At 46.6% G+C, this 23,478-nt stretch overlaps 1 protein-coding gene across 1 annotated transcript in view; it reads left to right on the plus strand.

Annotated features, from left to right (window-relative positions):
- als2b (alsin Rho guanine nucleotide exchange factor ALS2 b) overlaps positions 1-23,478 on the plus strand; it is a 116,282-nt gene that overhangs the window by 17,706 nt on the left and 75,098 nt on the right. The window contains exons 4-9 of the mRNA XM_078551425.1: positions 6,109-6,277; positions 6,580-6,676; positions 7,210-7,287; positions 9,344-9,529; positions 18,908-19,079; positions 23,005-23,194. Coding sequence (XP_078407551.1) covers positions 6,109-6,277; positions 6,580-6,676; positions 7,210-7,287; positions 9,344-9,529; positions 18,908-19,079; positions 23,005-23,194 — 892 coding nt within the window. The remainder of the gene's footprint in view (positions 1-6,108; positions 6,278-6,579; positions 6,677-7,209; positions 7,288-9,343; positions 9,530-18,907; positions 19,080-23,004; positions 23,195-23,478) is intronic.

The raw sequence follows: 23,478 nt of genomic DNA on the forward strand, positions 1-23,478 counted from the left end.
CTTTCTACCCACTTGACAATTTCTTACCCATCGAGTTTGATAAATAGCTCCACATGTAGAACTTTTGTCAAACATCATTTTGTAAGTCAAGGTACAGGATGTCAGGGGGGCTCCTCACTAGGTTGTCTCTCCCTCGAAATAGTCAAGGGGGCTGCTGTTAACAGGACCTTCCCCTTCTGGAGTCTGTCTTCTCTCCAATAGGTTATTGATGTTGCATTGACTCCTGATATTCGATTCTGTCATTTTCTGTGGAATGAAGCAAGGCTGAAGGATCAGCAGTTGCCTGGGTTTCTTAGTACCCATATGAGCACCATTAACCCATTTCCAGTCCAGTGTACCTCCCCACCCTTAATACCTCCTTCCTAGTCTCTGTCATTACTCTGCAGTAGGTACCATCTATTCTTGGGGATTTATTGACTTGGAGCACATTAGTCAGATTTGGACTTGCATCTCATTTATAACAAAGTTTGCAGATGATACAAAGATAGGTGGAGGGACAGGTAGTATTGAGGAGGCGGGGAGGCTGCAGAAGGATTTGGACAGGTTAGGAGAATGGGCAAAGAAGTAGCAGATGGAATACAACGTGGGGAAGTGTGAGGTCATGCACTTTGGTAGGAAGAATAGAGGCATAGACTATTTTCTAAATGGGGAGAGAATTCAGAAATCTGGAGTGCAAAGGGACTTGGGAGTCCTAGTCCAGGATTCTCTTAAGGTTAACTTGCAGGTTGATGCAGTAGTTGGGAAGGCAAATGCAATGTTGGCATTTATTTCGAGAGGACTAGAATATAAAAGCAGGGATGTGCTGCTGAGGCTTTATAAGGCTCTGGTCAGACCACATTTAGAATATTGTGAGCAATTTTGGGCCCTGTATTTCAGGAAGGATGTGCTGGCCCTGGAGAGGGTCCAGAGGAGGTTCACGAGAACGATCCCAGGAATGAAAGGCTTAACATATGAGGAATGTTTGAGGACTCTGGGTCTATACTCGATGGAGTTTAAAAGGATGAGGGGGGATCTGATTGAAACTTACAGAATACTGAAAGGCCTGGATAGAGTGGACGTGGGGAAGATGTTTCCATTAGTAGGAGAGACTAGGACCCGAGGGCACAGCCTCAGAGTAAAGGGAAGAGCTTTTAGAACAGAGATGAGGAGAAACTTCTTTAGCCAGAGAGAGGTGAATCTATGGAATTCATTGCCACAGAAGGCTGTGGAGGCCAGGTCATTGAGTGTATTTAAGACTGAGATTGATAGGTTCTTGATTGGTAAGGGGATCAAAGGTTACGGGGAGAAGGCAGGAGAATGGGGTTGAGAAACTTATCAGCCATGATTGAATGGCGGAGCACACTCGATAGGCCGAATGGCCTAATTTCTGTTCCTATGTCTTATGGTCTTAAAGCCATTTATTTTACTTAGGATGCCTCTTTGGAGAGGACCTACTGCAAATATCTTCCCTTTGTGAATACCGGGAGAAGTACTCATTACAAATACTTTGTGCTAACCCTCAATTTTGAGCCCCAAGGCATAGCCTCGTGCTGGCTATGAAAGTCCACCCTAAACCTGCTTGCCATTATTCTCCCCTTGTCCTGTCCACATGTCAGATGGCAGCTCATTGCCCACCCTGCCTTGTGTAAATGCCACTTCACTTTCAAGACCACTCCTTTCCCAGCCCCAGGAAATAATCCCCCTCCCAAAAGGTGCTGTCATCAGTTCTGGTTCAGGGCGGATTGTAGAAGTAAGATCTTAAGAGATGCTCGTATACTGTGCATTCCAAAGATAGTTATACTTGAAAAGAAGTTAAAAAAAAACCTCTCGAGAATAACATCAGGGACATTCTATTATCAAATTTAATCATATTGGGAGACATTCAAGAACTGTGGAATTTCCCTGTGGAATTTAAAGGCATCAGTCTTGGCTGAATACCTCAGAGCTTCAAGCACATGGGTTCGAGCCCAACTCCAGCACATAATCTAGGCTGGCACCTCAGCGCTGTACTAAGGGACTGCTGCACTGTCGGTGGTGCCATTTTTTAATTAAACCCAGGCCCTGCGGCCTTCTGTCTTCCACCCTCCGTTAGCCTGAACTCATCCCAAAACATTTGCTTGTTTTGGAGCAAGATGAGAATAATTTGCAAGGCTACAGGGAAAGGATGGGAGTGGGACTGGCCATGTTGTTCTTGCAGAGAGGCAACACAAACACAATGGCCCAAATGTCCTCCTTTTGTGCTGTAACCATCCTGATTCCCAGTCCCCATCACCCAAAACACTTGTTCTTGCTGACTGACAATGGCTACTGGGGCTCCAATGTCTTAGATTTAAAGTACAGTAACTGTAAGTTGGTCCAACTCAATAACTGCCTCTGAACTCTTCCATCCCCTTATAAAATTGTACTATTAGTCCATATAGCCACATTCCCACTTCCAAAATGCATCACCTTACACTTCTTTGCATTAATTTTCATCAGCCATACATCTGCCCATTTCAGCAGTAGGTCTCTGTCCTCCTGAAGTCTGCGTTTGCTGTGGACAGTATAGAGGGAGCTTTACTCTGTATCTAGCCCCGTGCTGTACCTGTCCTGGGAGAGTTTGATGGGGACAGTGTAGAGTGAGCTTTACTCTGTATCTAACCCCGTGCTGTACCTGTCCTGGGAGTGTTTGATGGGGACAGTGTAGAGGGAGCTTTACTCTGTATCTAACCCCGTGCTGTACCTGTCCTGGGAGTGTTTGATGGGGACAATATAGAGGGAGCTTTACTCTGTATCTAACCCCATGCTGTACCTGTCCTGGGAGTGTTTGATGGGGACAGTATAGAGGGAGCTTTACTCTGTATCTAGCCCCATGCTGTACCTGTCCTGGGAGTGTTTGATGGGGACAATATAGAGGGAGCTTTACTCTGTATCTAACCCCATGCTGTACCTGTCCTGGGAGTGTTCGATGAGGACAGTGTAGAGGGAGCTTTACTCTGTATCTAACCCCGTGCTGTACTTGTCCTGGGAGAGTTTGATGGGGACAATGTAGAAGGAGCTTCACTCTGTTTCTAACTCTGTACTACAGGACCAGGCCAAGGATATCAGTAATGCACCGAAAACCTGGCATTATTCTAACTGTGGCAGAACAAATGAATTGTATGGGTTTAGCATCAGCTGTTTTAATAACCTCTGCCCCTATTTATAAAACCCTAGAAAGCTCGAACATTCATTAAAACAAAGTCCATAAAAATGTTTTAACTCCGAGATAATTACTTTTTGCAAGAAAATCAAAACATTTCACAAAAGACTGAAAAGCGCTAGGATTTTTACAGCCTCTGAAACCCAATCCTTTTTATAGTTTTACCATTTAACATATCATTCTCTATTGTCTCTTCCTCCTTTAATGCATCACCCCACATTTCTGCATTAATTTTTTCTAATATCCAGGTGATTTTTTTAATTGAAGCATGTTTGATTAGCAGCAGTATTGGTGGCGACAAACATGCCTTTAAATCCTGTGAATGTCCGACCACCTAACTTAGTTCCGAGAGAAGTATTTTTAGTATCCTGTGTTCCAATAATTATTCAAAGGAATGTTAGATCTGAGCCTGACTCTGTGCCATTCAGCTGGTCAGTGTTAAGCCAACAGGGCTCAGAGTCTGTGGTATGGGCTATCACACAAAGCTAATCAGGGAATATGTTTTGAAATTCATTTTTGTTTTTAAGTAAAGCTAGTGCCGGAGAAGTGCCTTATTTGCATACTCAAAAGTAAAGTTTGTAATAGTTGTCAATCTAATGTCTTTAATATTCTACCTGTACTCTTTAAAACCATATTTAACAGTTTTAAGGGTCCTTGACTCAATGATACATCGATAGATATTTATGGATACCTGACAATGCATTAAGATTTTGTCTTGGTTTTAAGGCTCAATATATCAGTCCTATAATTTATTGTCCGAGCATGAGTCTGGTAGACTGTTTATTCTGCCACATAATTGAATCAAGTAGCTGAAATACTTCAGTGATGCTCTGTTCTATTCCTGTGTGAGCTATATTTATCTAGAATTATTTTCTCTTTCGTCGTCAGACTCTCTTCTATTGTCATGCCTTCTTTCGCTACTGCACTCTCAGGCACTCAGCGCCCCCCCCAATTCCCTACCCCAATCCTTCAGTTACTCCTCAACATTTCTGCCCCCTTGCTGCTGACTCCCTGTTCGATAAGCCTACAGCTTCCCTGTGTTTCTTTTGGCATCCTCCGAAGGACTCATCCAGGCACTCTGCACTATGAGCAGCAACCTCACTGGGCCCATCCCACTCTCTCATCAACCTTCCCGTCGGGAGCTAACCTCACCAATCACCTTCCCGAGAACCCACCCCTCCTATCACTGACCCTGTGGACTCTGCCAGCTGATCAGCTCTCATCACCTCTCTACGCATCTCCCTCCAGAATGTCTGCTCACTTGTGAGCAAGGCCCTTCTCATCCGTGAACTTACAGTGGATGATTGCATAGACGTCATGGCCTTAACGGAAACCTGGCTGAGGGGTGATGATATCTTAATGAGGCCTCCCCGCCCGACTATATCTTCCACCACTTGCCCCACCAAGACTGTCATGGTGACGGTCTGGTGCTCATCACCAGATTATATCTTGGCCTGACCCTGTACTTCTCTGGCGCTTCCTCCTTTGAGCATCACACCTTGTTCCACCCCCTCACCTCTCTTTCATGGTAAACTTTCTCCACCCTCGTCCGTCCCAACCTGTAACCAGCCTTTGACACAGCGACCACCCCATCATCCTCCTGCACCTCTCCACTGTCGTCCAGCTGGGTGGGGCTGATCTCACCGGCTTCCACTCTCATCTATCTGATCATAGTCAGAGAATCACTGGCAATGGTTTGTCTTCCTGCTCCCACACCATTACCTCTGGGGTCCCCCAAGGATCAACCCTTGGCCCCTCCTATTTCTCATCTCCATGCTGCCCCTCGGTGACATCGTCTAAAAGCAGAGTGTTCGTTTTCACATGTACACTGACAACACCCAGCTCTACCTCACCACCACCACCTCTCTCGACCCCTCCGCCCGTTGCTAAATTATCAGACTGCGTATCCCACATCCAGTACTGGACGAGCAGAAATTTACTCCAATTAATTATTCGGACAACTGAAGCCATTATTCATGGCCCCCGCTCTGAACTCCGTCCCCTAGATATCAACTCCATCTCTCTCCCCGGAAACAGTCTGTGATTAAGCCAGTCAGTTTGGTGTCATATTTGATCCTGAGCTGAGCTTCAAAACTCATATTCGTGCTATCACTAAGGCCGCCTATTTCCACCCCCCTAACATTGCCTGACTTCACCCCTGTCTCAGCTCATCTGTTGCTGAAACCCTCATTCACCTCTTCGTTCCCTCTAGACTCGACCATTCCAACACACCCCCAGGTGGTCTCCCACATTCTACCCTCCATAAAGTTGAGGTCATCCAAAACTCAGTTCGTCATGTCTTAACTCACAGCAAGACCCATCCCATGTTTGCCGACCTTTGGCTCCCGGTCAAGCAACACCTTGATTTTAAAATTCTCACCCTGGTTTTCAAATCCCTCCATGTCCTCGCCCCTCCCTATCTCTGTAAGCTCCTCCAACCCCACAACCCTCCGAGATACCTGCGCTCCTCTAATCCTGGTCTCTTGTACATTCCCAATTCTAATCGCTCCACCATTGGTGGCCGTGCCTTCTGTTGCCTCGGCCCCCAAGCTCTGGAATTCCCTCACTTCTCCGCTTCTCTACCTCACTTCCCTCATTTAAGACACTTCTTAAAGCCTACCTCTTTGACCAGGCTTTTGGTCATCTGACCTAATATCGCCACATGTGGCTTGGTGTCATACTTCATTTTATAATGCTCCTGTGAAGCGTCTTTGGATGTTCCATTGCATTGAAGGCACTATATAGACATAGTTGTTGATGTTTAGATATTGAACAGATAGAGATGGTGATAGAGAACAGGAACTTGCTTGTGAGGGTGATCTCCGGCACTCAAACCCAGAACATTCAGTTTAAAATTGCAATCGCGCATGGCGGTACCAGAGTGTCAGGGCAATGAGTGCTCCTGCATTCATGTGACACCTACAAGTGATTGTGTCTTTTCCTTTCAGTTTCCCCGAGGCTCCTCAGGAAAGCTGGACGTACACGAATCCGATCGGTGAGCCTGACCCCTACGCCTGGCGGCGAGGCAGATGCACACCTTCCATCCTTACAGACAGAGTTATGGAGCTGGGGACGAGGCAAAGAGGGCCAGCTGGGCCATGGAGATGTCCTTCCCAGGTAATAGGATTTCAAACACCCACAGAGACAGAGGACCTTGAACTCGTGCTCATTTCCTTTCTGCCTTGTTGCCTCTTTGAAAATGGTATTTCAGGCCCCCTGATCTATTGAAAGATGAAGAAAGGGGCCACTGTCGCACCCAAGTTTGCTGATGACACCAAATTAGACGGCACTTGAAACTGCGAAAGGCACTGGGCCTTTGGAGGACCTTTGTAAATGCTAAGCACAAAGTTGGGTTGCTGATGGGTGTGATTATTGGTAGTTACTCTCATGCAGTGACAAAGTTCTCATCCTTTCTGTAGGCTTCACCCCTTGTGCATCAAGAGTCTGAGCAGCAAGGAAGTGGTCCAGGTGGTGGCTGGTGCCTATCACTCGTTGGCTTTAACTGCCAGGTCACAGGTAAGATCCATACCCACGTGCTCCACTTTTGCCAGTGTTGCGTCTGATCTGCGGGAGAGCCAGGGAGGGTCCTGTCCAAACAAGCAAACCTGCACCCGCCCCCCTCAACGTGACACGAACACGGGATGAATGTGAGGGAACAGATGGCCAAAGCCGGGGAATGATGGGACAGAGGGTCACGATTAGAGGGCAGATGGATAGTATGGCGAGTTTTCATTGCCCTTTTACCTGTTGGTCTCAAGCTCAGGTGTCCTTAGCACAAAAACGGCCATGATTGGGCACTGATTTACTGCAATACCTCTTTTTTGATGAACTTCCCTTGCTGGTACCACTGCCTTGGCTAGACCGAGGCGCAAATTCAGTAACCACTTAGCTGTGTGGGCACAAGATTCATGAGGTGGGGGAATCTACTGAACCTCGAGTCTCTAGAAAGTTGTTCCATGAAGTTTCCAGTTTGTTTCGTATCCTACGTATGTAGGTAGAAGCTTTTAAAGGCTAAAACTTATCTGTTCTCCACAATTTTCTTCCTCTAGGTGTATTCATGGGGCTGTAACACCTATGGGCAACTTGGCCACACAGAGTCACCCACCGTCATGCCTCGCCTCATCAAGGTACAGCTCACCCAAATGTTCAACAACTTGAAAATATGAACCAACGTTTTAAAATTGTTATAAAGACGTGCACAGAAACTGCTAACGTAAACAGACCAGATAAAGTCCCATTTTCTGAGGACCACTGGCCTAACACATAATACATTGAACTGCAGAGACACAAATGCCCAGTTACAAGCTCAGCCTGTGCTGGCTTAGGTAATCTCAGTAGGGCCTCAGTCCCCCTTAACAATGGACAGGAAAAAGCCCTCCGAGGCTCCCTTTGCTCATCACTGTGAAGTTCCGATGTGCAGTTGTTGGGTGGGAAGGGGAGCATGTTTCACTTCGGCTGCCTGGAATCGATTAACCTGCCACACCAGGTTTTAATGATGATGGTCGAGGGTTACCTGTTGGCCCAGGACACTGGGAGAATTTCCCTGTTCCTCTTCGAAATAGAACTGCAGGATGTTTTACGTCACCCGCGGGGGCAAACAGGACCTCGGGACAATGCTGCATCTGAAAGATGGCACCTCCAACAGTGCAGCACTGAATTGTCAGCCTAGTGAATGGTTTCAAGTCTCCAGAAAAGGGCTTGAATCTACAACCTTCTGACTCAGGTGAAAGAACTACCAACTGAGCCACAGTGAATAAAAGAGAAGGAGCATACTCCTAGTGTTTTTTACCTTCGCAGGATGTGGATGTCACCGGCAAGGTCAACATTTGTTGCCCATCCCTAATTGCCCTTGAACTGAGTGGCTTGCTAGGCCATTTCAGAGGGCAGTCAAGAGCCAACCACATCGCTGTGGGTCTGGAGTCACACGTAGGCCAGACCGGGTAAGGAAGGCAGATTTCTTTCTCTAAAGGACATTAGTGAACCAGATGGGTTTTTACTTGAATCGATGGTAGTTGTCATGGTCACCATCGCTGACACTAGCTTTCTGTTCCAGATTTATTAACTGAATTTAAATTCCACCAGCTGCCGTTGTGGGATTTGAACCCATTTTCCCAGACCATTATCCTGAGCCTCTGGAATTCTACTCCAGTGGCATTGCCACCATGAGCTGTAAAAATCTGAAATGGACATTGGTCAATGTGATTGTCATCCTCTATTAAAGCTAACTGATCTAAAACAATGCAGCCTGCATCCAGTCCCTCACTCGGCCATCACCTCTACCCTTGTTGACCTGCACGGGCTCCCTGTCGCCAAACAGATTGAATGAAGATGCTCATCCACCAATCAGTCCATGGCCTTATCCACCAATCAGCCCATGGCCTTGCCCACCTGACCTCTGAACCTTTCCCAACAGTCTCCGACTCTGGCTTTCTCTGCACCTCCCACTCCTGTTCTCTCCCCTCTGTTGAAGGGGACTTCAGTTATCTTGGCCCCACACCCAGCAACTCCCCCACCCCAATCACCCGGCTTTTACACCTCTCAGAGCGACTTTAAAATTCTCAAAACAGGGTTTCACTCACCAGACTTTTGCTCACCTTTCCCAGCTCTGTGAAGTTTTTTTTGAAGATTAAAGGCATTATATCAGGAGCAGTTATTGTTGTTCATGGAACTGCACACCCAGCAGGAATCAGCACCTTCCGGAGATGGGGGTAAGAGGGGAACATTACAGCAAATTTACAGAGGTTAAGCTACTGCTGAATGTTTGTCTGGAGGCGGTGGCGTAGTGGTATTGTCACTGGACTAGTAATCCAGAGACCCAGGGTAATGCTCTGGGGACCCAGATACGAATCCTACCATAGCAGATGGTGAAATTTGAATTCGATAAAAAAATGTGGAATTAAAAGTCTAATGATGACCATGAAACCATTGTTGATTGAACCCATCTGGTTCCCTAATGTCCTTTAGGGAAGGAAATCTGCCATCCTTTATCTGCTCTGGTCTACACGTGACTCCAGACCCACAGCAATGTGGCGTAGCAAGCCACTCAGTTCTCAAGGGCAACCAGGGATGAGCAATAAATGCTGGCCTGGCCAGCTACACCCACATCCCATGAACAAATAATAAAAAAAACTCTCAGCCACTCTGAAAGGATTAAACTGACTTGCAAGTGTTGTCCTGGCGCAGATTCCCGAGGACGTCCGTGTGTGGGATATGGCAGCAGGACAAGGACATTCCCTATTTTTGGCCGACGGGGAATCCTTACAGCCCAACGTCTATTACAGTGGACAACAGGTGTTGCGAGAGGCCGGGAACACTGACCATGGTCATTCCAGCATCCAGCAACCAGTGCTTCAGTCAGACTGTAGTAAGGCAAGTGAAGCTCGTGACATTCTTTATGGTTCAATTGGGTATATATGGTGAATCCAGAATATAACTCCAAGAAAAATCATGCCAGTATAACATCTATAAACCAAGACTTAAGACAAATTCTTTATAGCTGATATGGGGGAGGCAGTGGTACTCTCACCGGATTGGTAATCAAGAGACCCAGGGTAATGCTCTGGGGACCTGGGTTCTAATCCCACCAAGGCAGCTGGTGGAGTTTGAATTCAATGAAAGAATTCTGGAATTAAAAAAAAATCTAATGACGACCATGAAACCATTGCCAATTGTGGTAAAAACCCATCTGGTTCGCTGGTGCCCTTTAGGGAAGGAAATCTGCCGTCCTCACCTGGTCAGGCCTATATGTGACTCTAGACCCACAGCAATGTGGTTGACTCTTAAATGCCCTCTAAACAAGGGCAATTAGGAATGGGTAATAAATGATGACGCCCACATCCCAAGAACAAATAAAAAGGAAACATCCTTTAAGTAATGATCTGCCAGGAAAAGCGACAATCTGAGATTTGGGAAAATGCAAAACGTAGTTGGATCTTGACTGGGATGTTTGGTTGACAGGGAGACGTACATCAGGAATGGTTGGTTTGGATGGTTGTCTGGGCCAATTGAATGCTCAGCTTGGTGAGCGGGATCAACTGCCATGTGTCAATTCAGGGTTCTCATCCTTGAGTTTTTATTATGGTCTTGCCCAGAGTTGCATCAATTTTATGTAAATTAGGTATTTTGCTTAAATCCAAAATCCTCAAATACCAGGGGGGACATGTTACAAATGAGGACGTTGGAAATAATAATGGAAGCTTTTTCACTCCCGACAGTAATATGGAGCTGGGGAGGAAGTTACCTAGAAGGTAGTTGATGTCGATGGTGTTAGAAAAAAGAGCAGCTCTGAAATAGAAGGGGGATCAGAAAGGAGTGAAATGCAAGGCAGTCTAAGATGGATTTAGAGTGCATGTGCATAAATGCATGGAACATGATATTTAATGGCATTACCATTGAATCTCCCACTATCAACATCCTGGGGGTTACCATTGACCAGAAACTGAACTGGACCAGCCATATAAATACTATGGTTACGAGAGCAGGTCAGAGGCTGGGAATTCTGCACAGAGTAACTCACCTTCTGACTCCCCATAGCCTGTCCACCATCTACAAGGCACAAGTCAGGAGTGTAATGGAATACTCTCCACTTGCCTGGATGAGTGCAGCTCCCACAACACTCAAGTAGTATGACAACATCCAGGATAAAGCTTGATTGGCACCCCATCCACCACCTTCAACATTCACTCCCTCTACCTCTGACACACAGCAGCAGTGTGTGTACTATCTACAAGGTGCACTGCAGCAACTCACCAAGGCTCCTTCGACAGCACCTTCCAAATCCATGACCACTACCACCTAGGACAATGGCAGCACATGTATGGGAACACCACCACCTGGAAGTTCCCCTCCAAGTCACTCACCATCCTGACTTGGAAATATATCGCCGTCCCTTCACTGTCACTGGGTCAACTTCCTGGAACTCCCTCCCTAACAGCACTGTGGGTGTACCTACACCACATGGACTGCAGCGGTTCAAGGAGGCAGCTCACCACCACCTTCTCAAGGGGTAATTAGGGATGGGGGATAAAAAGATCCTGGCTTAGCCAGCAACATCCACATCCTGTGAAATAATTTTTTTAAAGTTGTTTTACAGACTGGCAGAAAGTATAGTGTTTTTACCAAGTTTTAGGACTTGCTGTTTCTGATATGTTAAGGACCCGGACTTGGGTATATACAGAAAATTTTCAAACTTTACAGATGGCACAAAACTTGAAAGAGTAGTGAATAGTGAGAAGGATAGTAACGAACTTCAGGAGGACAAAGAATAATAGACTAGCAAACTGGGAAAACACATGGTAGGTAAAATTTAATATAGAGAGCAGTGATGTCTTTGTAGAAAAAGTGGTGAAGCAATGTAAACTAAATGGTACAATTTTAAAATGGGTCCAGAATCACAGTGCAGAAGAGGCCCTTCGGCCTATCGAGTCTGCACCGACACGTGAGAAACACCTGACCTACCTACCTAATCCCATTTGCCAGCACTTGGCCCATAGCCTTGAATGTTATGACGTGCCAAGTGCTCATCCAGGTACTTTTTAAAGGATGTGAGGCAACCCGCCTCCACCACCCTCCCAGGCAGCGCATTCCAGACCGTCACCGCCCTCTGGGTAAAAAAGTTTTTCCTCACGTCCCCCCTAAACCTCCTGCCCCTCACCTTGAACTTATGCCCCCTTGTGACTGACCCTTCAACTAAGGGGAACAGCTGCTCCCTATCCACCCCGTCCATGCCTCTCAGAAACAGAAACCTAGCAATGTGCGTACAAAAACTTGGCAGGACAGGTTGAGCAGGTTGTTAAAAAAGCATCTTTGATTTCATAAATAGAGGCAAAGTGCAAAAGCAAGGAACTTACGCTAACCCTTTACACAAAACTGCTTAAGCCCCAGCCAAGGTTGTGTGTTCAGTTCTGGACACCACACTTTAGAAAGGACATTAAGGCTCTCAAGTGGCTGCAGGGGAGATTTGCTAGAATGGTACCAGGGATGAGAGACTTCAGTGTTCAGACCGATTAGGAAAACTGGGGTTATTCTCTTTGGAGCAGAGAAGGAGAGATTTGATAGGTGTCCAAAATCATTTAGTGAGTAAATAAGGAAAAACTGTTTCCAGTGACAGAGAGGTCAGTAGTCAGAGGACAAATTTAAAAATACAGGGTAATTGGCAAAAAAGGCAATGGAAGGTCCTTTTCTCCCCCTCTTACTCAGCAGGTTATTGCCATCTGGAATGCATTGTTTGGAAGGTTGTTGAATCTACTTCCACCAATAACTCTGAAGAAAGAATTCCAAACCTTTGAAGGGGACAATTTCTCAGGTTTACAGGGACAGTGTAAGGGAGTATTTGGGTAGCTCTTTTAAGAAACCAGTACAGACATGATTGGCTGGAAGGCCTTCTACAGGTATGATTCTACAGTATCAAAATGGGGGCAAGAGACAATTGCTCTCTACTTTCTCAGTGCATTAAAGGTGAGAGTGCCCCTACTCTAAAACCATCAGTTCCCAGAATCACTGCAGATTTCATGGCTTTCCTCATCACTTCTTCTTCCTGAGGGTTGTGGGTTCATGTCCCACTCCCGGAAACCAAGAACTGTGATTGTACTCGAAAGAGTTGCAATCTGTGACTGTTGATAACTCGAAAGAGTTTCCTGAATCACTTGGTTCTATCCTTAACTGTTTAAACTCCAGTTACATCCTGTACTATGTGACTTGCCTCATTGTCCTGTCCTAATTTCTTATTAAAATTGGCTACCTCCACACTCAGTCCTGAAGGATTGTAATCAACTAGTTTGTTGATTCTTTCGAGTTATCAACAGTCACAGATTGCAACTCTTTTGAGTACAATCACAGTTCTTGGTTTCCGGGAGTGGGACATGAACCCACAAACCTTCTGATTCAAAGGCGAGGGTGCTATGGACTGAGCCATTTCACATGCACTAAGTGAGCAAGTCAGCAGGGGGATTCCTGACCTTTTAACTGACTACTCTCACTGGAGATTGCTACTACAGCCTGTGTATCAGGGAGGGACACCTGTAGCCTGTTCAGGTAACTGGAAACCATTTATTGGCCATTAAGACACTAGGACACAGCTGCAACCTGTTGGAGCGAGGTGGAATTACTTCAGTGCACACCGTCTATTAACCTCTGTTCCAAGTAATTAACATCATAGCAGATTCAGGTTTTGTGGTAGTGAGATGACCTCTGTAGCTTGGATAGGGTGTAGCTTCATGATGGTATCTAGCATGTGACTGGATTGATCACTGCCCATGAGTGTGTTTTTTTTCCCAGCAGTTGCTGTGTTGTGTGAGAGAAATCATTTTGAAGCTTTGCAGTTTTCCTGCTCTAACGAGGGTGTACCAGAGTTCCTCTCCCTCCTCTGTGGATTGGGTAGGATAGTTCTGTTTTTGCTTGATCCCGGACACTTCACACAGATATTCTGTTAAAATTTGAGGCGGAATTTTTCCTCCTCTGTTTCCATTGCTGTTGTGCCTGCAGCTATTTTTTTTTCCCCTAATCTATATGCCCGTTGTTAATTGGGCCACACGTTTCATTGCATGTCGAGGGAATAAAAGTGTCTTTATTTATTCGTTCTTGGAGCTTGGGCATCGCTGGCTGGGCCAGCATTTATTGCCCATCCCTAATGCTCCTCGAGAAGGTGGTGGTGAGCTGCCTTCTTAAACCGCTGCGGTCCCTGTGGTGTAGGTACACCCACTGTGCTGTTAGGGAGGGAGTTCCAGGATTTTGACCCAGCGACAGTGAAGGAACTTGAAAGAATTTTGGAAACATGAGAATCATTTATTCCGACAAAATTGATCTGATCCTGAATAAGGCAGCACTTGAAAGCTAGTAAATATGAAACCTTGCTATTGCCTGTTGATCTCTACTTATTGCGTGGTTGTCCAGTTCTTGCTGTACCTGTACAGAGAGAGAGAGAGAGAGAGAGAGAGAATGAGTATTTCTAGCTGGGGTCTAGCTAAATATTCATTTTGAATTGTGAACAGATGTTTTAAAAATTTTGATTATCACGTGAGTTTGAGGCAAAGTAATTAACTTTAAAACAAACTTTGCTTTCAAACAATCTTTGCTTTAAAAAATTGAGAATTGCAGTAGCAATAACTTGCATTTATATAGCGTCATAAACTGTCACAAGACTCTTCACAGGAGCGCTAACAAGCAAGACTTGACACTGAGCTACTAAGGCGTTAATAGGGCAGATGGCCAAAAGATTGATTTTTTTTTAGGAACATCTTTAAAGGATGAAAGTGAGGTAGAGAGGCAGAGTGGTTTAGGGAGGAAATTCCAGAGCTTGGGGGCCAGGAAGCTGAAAGCTTGGCCACTAATGGTGAAGTGATTAAAATCAAGGATGTATACGAGGCCTGAATTGGAGGAGTGCAGCTACTCTGGAGGGTTGTGGGGCTGGAGGGGATTACAGAAATAGGGAGGGGTGATGCCATTACAGAAATAGGGAGGGGTGATGCCATAGAGGGATACAAAAACGAGAATAAGAATTTTAAAATGGAGGCATTGCTTGACTGGGAGCCAGTGGTCAGCAAGCACAGTGTTGATGGGTGAACAGGACTTGGTGCAAGTAATGACACAGGCAGCAGAGATTCGGATGATGCGTTGGAGTAATCGAGTCTAGAGGTAACAAAAGCATGGATGAGCGTTTTAGCAGCGGATGAGCTGAGACAGGACGATGTTACGGAGGTGGAAGTAGGTGGTTTTAGGGATGATGTGGATGTAGGTGGTTTTAGGGATGATGTGGATGTAGGTGGTTTTAGGGATGATGTGGATGTAGGTGGTTTTAGGGATGATGTGGATGTAGGTGGTTTTAGGGATGATGTGGATGTAGGTGGTTTTAGGGATGATGTGGATGTAGGTGGTTTTAGGGATGATGTGGATGTAGGTGGTTTTAGGGACGATGTGGATATGTGGTTGACAACACCCCCCCAGATCAAATATGTCAAAGTTGCAAAAGGTCTCGTTCAGCCTCAAACAGTGGCGAAGGCGAGAGATAGCGTTGGTAGCTTGGGTGCAGAGCTCGTAGCAGCAATCGAGGATGATGGTGTTGAAGGCGAGAGTACCTGAAGGCAGAGAACTGCTAACATGAGGGGTCTGGAAGGAAGTAATGGCCAACGGTTTAATGGGAGTAGAGTCGAGGGAGACAGAAGTGGATCTCGTGGACAACATGAGCTTGGGGAGGGAATGAGTTGAGATAGGAGTGAAGGATGTGAGTTCAGGGTCCGTACAGGGGCACTTTAGAGGAAGTTTAGCCCAGTGGGCTAGCGGAAAGGAGGCAAGCGGCAGAGGTTAGCTGATCAGATGGCCTCGGAAGTTCATGAGCTCCTCGGACTTAGTGTTGGAGATGGGGGTGGTGGAGCATCCCCTCCGTGGGTCGTCGCCATGACGTGAGGGAGCGGCTTCCGCACTCTAACAATCTCTTGAGCGATGCCGGTGGGAGCTTCTTGTCCCAGGTAGGGCCACTCGTGGGCGACAGGGTCAGGGGGAGGTGCCAGACAGAGCATAGCCCAAAAAGTCCCCGACAGCAGAGCAGGCGAAGGAAGACTGTGCACCTCGCCAGCTGTGAAGCTGCTGAGAAGGCTGCAGCGGCAAGGCAGTCCTGGTCGCCGCGGTTCAACACGTCACTGAAATCTGATCTCCCCCCGCCCCCACCACCACCAACCTGCCAAGATCATGTGGACGATGATGGTGCCCACGTTAAAGGCACGTGCATGGTTCCACAGGGGAGCGCCCAAAGACCTGGGGGTGGAGAATCAGCCTGTTGTGTCACATGGAAACCCGTGGCACAAACTTGCGACCCTGAGGAGACGTCATCCTCGAATTGAGGGGCAGCTGATGCAGCACTGGAGGAGGCAGGGAAGGTGCAAGCCAACGAAGAAATGGCAATTGCTCGGCCGAAGTCACCAGCTCTTCTATAACAGTGAAATTCCATTTTATACAGTTGGGTAAGGGACACTCACTGTCACTGTATGGAGTTCCTACTTATAGAGCAGGGTTAGGGTGTGTAACTGTGTAGAGTCATTGAACATGACTCCATATCTTTCACTGGACTATGTTAATCATTCAGTCACATCGGTTCTGCTTTCCTTCTAATATTTTTGACCAATTTGAAGCCCCCTTGACTCAGTGGAATTATCCATAAGATCAGTTCTCTCCTCTTGTGTTTACAACTCCAACTGGTAGCCCATCGCTGAGTGTTTTTTGTCACAAAACTCTGGAGTAGCCTCCCCCACCACCCTTGTTCTTACCGAGTGCCTGATACCTTCCACATGTGTACTGATAACATCAGCAAGCAGTGGCCTGTGTACGGAAATCACAGGGAATGACCATCAGTAAAAGATCTATCCATTGAAATAGCACGTGAATGGCTGTTAAGTTAGACGCGATGATTCTAGGCTTGTTTCCTGGTTTGTTATTTGCCCGGCCCTCCGTTGAGTGTTTTGCGCAGAGAGCATTGTAAGTGATCCTGGGGGTTGATCAATGTGCGTGAGAGAAGTGAAATTTGAAAAGGCAGTAGCTCCCCTCCAGGCACAGTCTAGCCTGTCCTCCGCGCAGCTCACTGGCAAAGTGTTGACGATAAACCGTGTGTAACGCTCTGAAGGCATCCAATGCTGACGTAACCTGCCTTTGCTTAATGGGTCTTCATTGTAACTTCTGACCCTGAATGATTGGCCTTTGTAAAAGACACTTGCTGAAGCAGGATACAGGGATTACTAATTTCTGATCGGACCAGGCAGTGTGTAATGTTGTTCTTCTCCATCAATAACTTATTTTAAAAACAAGCTATGATATTCAGGTACCAGTGTAAATCACACGAACAGTAAACATAAGAAATAGGAGCAGGAGTGGCCGTGTAGCTCCTCAAGCCCTTTCGGCATTCAACAAGAGCACAGTTGACCTTTACATCACCTCCACTTTCCTGCCTCCCCCCAGATCCCTTGATTCCCTTAATACCCAAAGGTTTATCACTCTCTTGTCTTGAACGTGCTCAATGACTGATCATCCACAGCCCTCTGGGGTAGAGACTTCCAAAGATTCACAACCCCTCTGAGTGAAGAAATTTCTCCTCCTCTCAGTCCAAAATGGCCAACCACTTATCTTCAGACTGTGACCCCCCCCCGGTTCTAAGCTCTCCAGCCAGAGGGGAAAACAGCCTTGCAGCATCTACGCAGCCAAGTCCCCTCAGAGCCATATACGCTTTAGTCAGGTCACCTCATTCTTTTTAAACTCGAGAGAATGTCGGCCCATTCTGCTCAATCTCCCCGGATGGGACAGCCCCCTCACCCCAGGTGTGCAGGTCCATCAGTTGCTGCTGGGCATTGGTGTGCCCTTGGTCCCTCCACTCTGTTCCAGGGAGTGGGCTACTTTTTGATAAGTTCAAGCACCGTCACTCTTGATTTTGAAAGCGGGAAATCCATGCTGGCCTCCCACCCTTTCTCCAATACAATGCTGAACTCTTATATTAATCCCGTGTAAATGGAGTGTGTCCCCTTATGGACCAGAGGGGCCCAGGTTTGACGCTCCCTACTCCACTCCCCCCGCCACCCCCTCAAAACTTTGCTGGAAAGTGTGTTTGTGTAGATTAGGAGGGAACGTAGCAGCTGCATGCCTGGAAACCCCACTGACCCATCCTGTTTTGGCTCACACCTGAACCTCCAAGTACCCACAGCATCCGGTGAGCCGATTGAATAAGAATCAGTTTCTGCAGGGGAGAGAATGGGGAGAAGTCGGGGTTTGACTGAGGGAAACCATCTATTTCTGCGTTTTAATCAGAAGACCTGGGTTGCCTTTTAGTCACACTGTCGGTGGGGTATGGGTGCAATCCCTTTTTATCACTTCACCATTTTAACCATTCCACGATTGGCGATCAGGCGTTCAGTTATCCAGGCCCATCTCTCATGCTCTTCCCCACGCTCTTCCCTACTCCTTAAAACTTACTTCTTTGACCAAATTTGTGGTTACCTGTCCTAATATCCCTTTAGGTGACATGGTGCTGAACTTTGTTTGACGATTGTGTGAGGTGCCTTGGGACCACATAAATCCAAGCTGTTATAGAACCATGCTTATGTTAGAGTGATTGCAAATTAATGTAACGGAGAGGTCGATAGAGGGTATTGGGTGAGGAGCTGTCAGTTCAGGGTTATACCCTTTGAGGGAGTTCTGTGCTGTCACAGGAGACATCTTTCTGATGAAATGCCTTCCCACTCTGACAGATGTAAAAGGTGCCAGGGCACTATTCGAAGAAGAGCTGGGGTGTCTCCCTGGTGTCCCGGCCAGCATTTACCCCAACGCCACTTAAAAAAAAATTTACTCCTTGTTGTCTGTGGAACCGCCTGTAAAATGGTTCCTGTGTTTGCCTACATCATAACAGTGACCACTTCAATAAAACAAAGTGCTGGGAATACTCAGCAGGGTTAAACCTGAGGAACCTGACCCGAAACGTTAACTCTGCTTCCCTTTCCACAGATGCTGCTTGACCTGCTGAGTATTCCCAGCACTTGACCTTAACGTTTTCTTCTTAAGTAACTCTTTTTTTGCTCCTGATGGAATAAATGTCTAAGGGGTGTTCTGCTGGACCCATTGACCAATTTTCTAGAGCTGACTGTCGTATTTCTCGTGCCTGTAACCCTGCCCACAGTCCCAGGAGCTACCTTGCCGTATGGGTAGTGGGAATATGGACCTGTCGAGCAGTTGTTGTCTTCGACTGTTGCAATAATGTTGTTGTCTGTTTGCTTTCAGCTTGGCTACATAAATAGCCTATTTGCAGGTGGACAGATGTGTCTGGCACTGTCAGACAAGAACGTAATGGGCTATATTGCCAGCTTGCATGAACTAGCGTCATCAGAGAGGAGATTCCACTGCAAGCTGAGCGATGTGAAAAATCAGATCCTCAAACCTCTGCTGGGTTTAGGTATGGTAAATAATCTTTCCTTCCGCTAGTTACTGCCCTTCTGATCCTCTCCAGCATTCCGTACAATGTTTATGGCAGGATTTTAATCAGAAAATGAAATGTTTGTACAATATTTCTTCATTAGTAAGATTAGAGATTGTCCTGCCAAAATTGGGGTGCTCATGGATGGAGCATTTGGAGCTATATAAGACTGCATTGCAATGTTCTGAAGTGACAGGCATGTCCCCACCAGTACTGTACCCCAGTGTTATACAGTGACAGACCTGTCCCCACCAGTACTGTACCCCAGTGTTATACAGTGACAGACCCGTCCCCACCAGTACTGTACCCCAGTGTTATACAGTGACAGACCCGTCCCCACCAGTACTGTACCCCAGTGTTATACAGTGACAGACCCGTCCCCACCAGTACTGTACCCCAATGTTATACAGTGACAGACCCGTCCCCTCAAGTACTGTACCCCAATGTTATACAGTGACAGACCCGTCCCCACCAGTACTGTACCCCAGTGTTATACAGTGACAGATCTGTCCCCACCAGTACTGTACCCCAGTGTTATACAGTGACAGACCCGTCCCTACCAGTACTGTACCCCAGTGTTATACAGTGACAGATCTGTCCCCACCAGTACTGTACCCCAGTGTTATACAGTGACAGACCCGTCCCTACCAGTACTGTACCCCAGTGTTATACAGTGACAGATCTGTCCCCACCAGTACTGTACCCCAGTGTTATACAGTGACAGACCTGTCCCCACCAGTACTGTACCCCAGTGTTATACAGTGACAGACCCATCCCCACCAGTACTGTACCCCAATGTTACACAGTGACTGACCCGTCCCCACCAGTACTGTACCCCAATGTTATGCAGTGTCAGACCTGTCCCTACCAGTACTGTACCCCAGTGTTATACAGTGACAGATCTGTCCCCACCAGTACTGTACCCCAGTGTTATACAGTGACAGACCTGTCCCCACCAGTACTGTACCCCAGTGTTATACAGTGACAGATCTGTCCCCACCAGTACTGTACCCCAGTGTTATACAGTGACAGATCTGTCCCCACCAGTACTGTACCCCAGTGTTATACAGTGACAGATCTGTCCCCACCAGTACTGTACCCCAGTGTTATACAGTGACAGACCCATCCCCACCAGTACTGTACCCCAGTGTTATACAGTGACAGACCCGTCCCCACCAGTACTGTACCCCAGTGTTATACAGTGTCAGACCTGTACCCTCCAGTACTGTACCCCAGTGTTATACAGTGACAGACCGGTCCCCACCAGCACTGTACCCCAGTGTTATACAGTGACAGACCCGTCCCCACCAGTACTGTACCCCAATGTTATGCAGTGTCAGACCTGTCCCCACCAGTACTGTACCCCAGTGTTATACAGTGTCAGACCTGTTCTCACCAGTACTGTACCCCAGTGTTATACAGTGTCAGACCTGTTCTCACCAGTACTGTACCCCAGTGTTATACAGTGACAGACCCGCCCCCACCAGTACTGTACCCCAGTGTTATACAGTGTCAGACCTGTTCTCACCAGTACTGTACCCCAGTGTTATACAGTGACAGACCTGTCCCCACCAGTACTGTACCCCAGTGTTACACAGTGTCAGACCTGTTCTCACCAGTACTGTATCCCAGTGTTATACAGTGACAGACCGGTCCCCACCAGCACTGTACCCCAGTGTTATACAGTGTCAGACCTGTACCTCCATTACTGTATCCCAGTGTTATACAGTGACAGAGCGGTCCCCACCAGCACTGTACCCCAGTGTTATACAGTGACAGACCCGTCCCCACCAGTACTGTACCCCAGTGTTATACAGTGATAGACCTGTCCCCACCAGTACTGTACCCCAGTGTTATACAGTGACAGTCCCGTCCCCACCAGTACTGTACCCCAGTGTTATACAGTGACAGACCTGTCCCCACCAGTACTGTACCCCAGTGTTATACAGTGTCAGACCTGTACCCTCCATTACTGTACCCCAGTGTTATACAGTGTCAGACCTGTACCCTCCAGTACTGTACCCCAGTGTTATACAGTGACAGACCTGTCCCCACCAGTACTGTACCCCAGTGTTATACAGTGACAGACCCGTCCCCACCAGTACTGTACCCCAGTGTTATACAGTGACAGACCTGTCCCCACCAGTACTGTACCCCAGTGTTATACAGTGACAGACCCGTCCCCACCAGTACTGTACCCCAGTGTTATACAGTGACAGACCTGTCCCCACCAGTACTGTACCCCAGTGTTATACAGTGACAGACCCATCCCCACCAGTACTGTACCCCAGTGTTATACAGTGACAGACCCGTCCCCACCAGTACTGTACCCCAGTGTTATACAGTGACAGACCTGTCCCCACCAGTACTGTACCCCAGTGTTATACAGTGACAGACCTGTCCCCACCAGTACTGTACTCTAGTGTTACTGTTGTGATATGGCAGGTGGTAATTGTCAGGCTGACCAAATCCCAAAGGGATCCTTGGCCAAGCTATCATAATGATTTGCAATTTGTATTTTCATTACAAGAAGGTATGTGCACTGAAGTCAGACGTAAAGAGTCCACTACCACTTTTGGAGATTTTATAGATCAAATTAAAATATTCATTAATAAAAAGATAACTTAAACACACAAATACAGCTACACAGTTAAATTTAGTCTTACAACATTTCCTAATAGATTTCTACTGGGCTAGACTCCCAAAATAAACACCTTTTTCGGGCAACAACCCAAATGGATTCTTAATTTATAAAACATCCAGTAATATTATCACAAGGCACCCACTGTTGCTATAAGGGAGGTATTTCACAGGGCTTCCCTCTCACTCAACAATGGACATCCAAGGCCAAGACAAAACCTTGCTTTCTGGGACAAACAGGCATTTCTCTGGGGTGGCTGGAGGCTGCTTTTCACAGGTTTGTCTTCACGCAGGCACCTTTCAAGATCTCACATGGCCAGTCCTCATACAGCTTTCAACCTTTCCCTTAAATATATTTTTCTCCCCTCTTATTCTTTAAACCCATTGTTTTAAACTTTCTTTGAACCTCAAACTCTTCCAAATAGATGATGTTTCATGTTTTCATCTTGACTTTGCTTTTGGGTCAATAAAGCATGATATGCCCACTACTTGTTTACCTATGAACACTTGTAAGATGCAACCATTTTCCTTGTCACCTTCTAATTCCCCTTTGAAATTCAAACAACCTCTCAACTTATCCACAAATGCAAATGTCAGCTCATCCGTTTCCATTTTAAAATGCCTGCTTGCACCTAACTCTCTTTGATGATTTAAACCTTGCAGTCTGACTGTCTTCAGTCTAATTAAATTAGTCTCTCTCTCACAATGCACACGTGCAGCCTCCACTAGCCTGCTTCAGTATCCCACATTAATATTAGGAAAAAAAATGAAATTCCCTTTACAGTTACACAGTAACAGACCCCTCCCCACCAGTATTTTACCCCATTGTTATACGGTGACAGATTGAGGAGCCCTTAAGCCCTGAAGTGTGTACGAACAGGGGCAAGAAACAATGTTGGCATGCAGGTACCCAATCTTGGGTAGAGGAAAGCTTGGAACATGCCCTGAATAGAGAGAAGCTGCTGCCATTTCAAAAACAAGTAAAAACACTTAAGCCCAAAGCAGTAGAATGGACTTGATGATAGCCTTGAGTGAGTGTTGGAGACTCTGCTGCCTTCTGGAGCTGTAAAGTGATCTGCCTGATTGTAGCCTCGCTGTTGTGAACTGAATCACCGTCTGGTGGCCAAGATGCAGCATGCAGGTGTGACCATGCATCTATGACAAGACCAGTGAGGTACAAATGAGGATTGTGCAACGTACACAATGGCTTGAATGTACAAAAGATTGTCAAAGTTACTTGCTTACTGAACCTTGTGTTTTACAGACAACCTGGCTTCCATTTTGGGTTCGACATTGAGCCAGTTACTACAAGACACAGCCAGCAAATTTAGCAAACTTTGCTACCTGATTGGACAGCACAGCGTCACCTTGAATAAGTTCCTTCACAGTTCAAAGGATGTCAAGACACTCGTGATGTTGGAGCACTCGAACATCTTCCTGGACACATTCAAAGAGCAAGTACACAACCCTGTTATTGTTCCTGGGGTGGTGCATGTGTTCACAAGGGTGGGAGAGGTTTAATACCGCATATGAGAGACAGAGAGAGAGAAAACAATGTGTTCGTAGAAGTGAGAGCACAAAAAGTTTAATACCTCAACTAGGAGGTGCTAGAGGCCTCCATAAACTTGAGGTGGTTTAAAACTCTGCCCCTATCCGAACTCTTCACCAAGTCCCATTCACCCATCACCCGTGTTTGCTGACCTACATTGGTTGCTGGTCAGTTCTGGCCTCTTGAGCA

The sequence above is a fragment of the Cetorhinus maximus genome, chromosome 11, assembly GCF_964194155.1.
Source record: "Cetorhinus maximus chromosome 11, sCetMax3.hap1.1, whole genome shotgun sequence".
Taxonomy (NCBI): domain Eukaryota; kingdom Metazoa; phylum Chordata; class Chondrichthyes; order Lamniformes; family Cetorhinidae; genus Cetorhinus; species Cetorhinus maximus.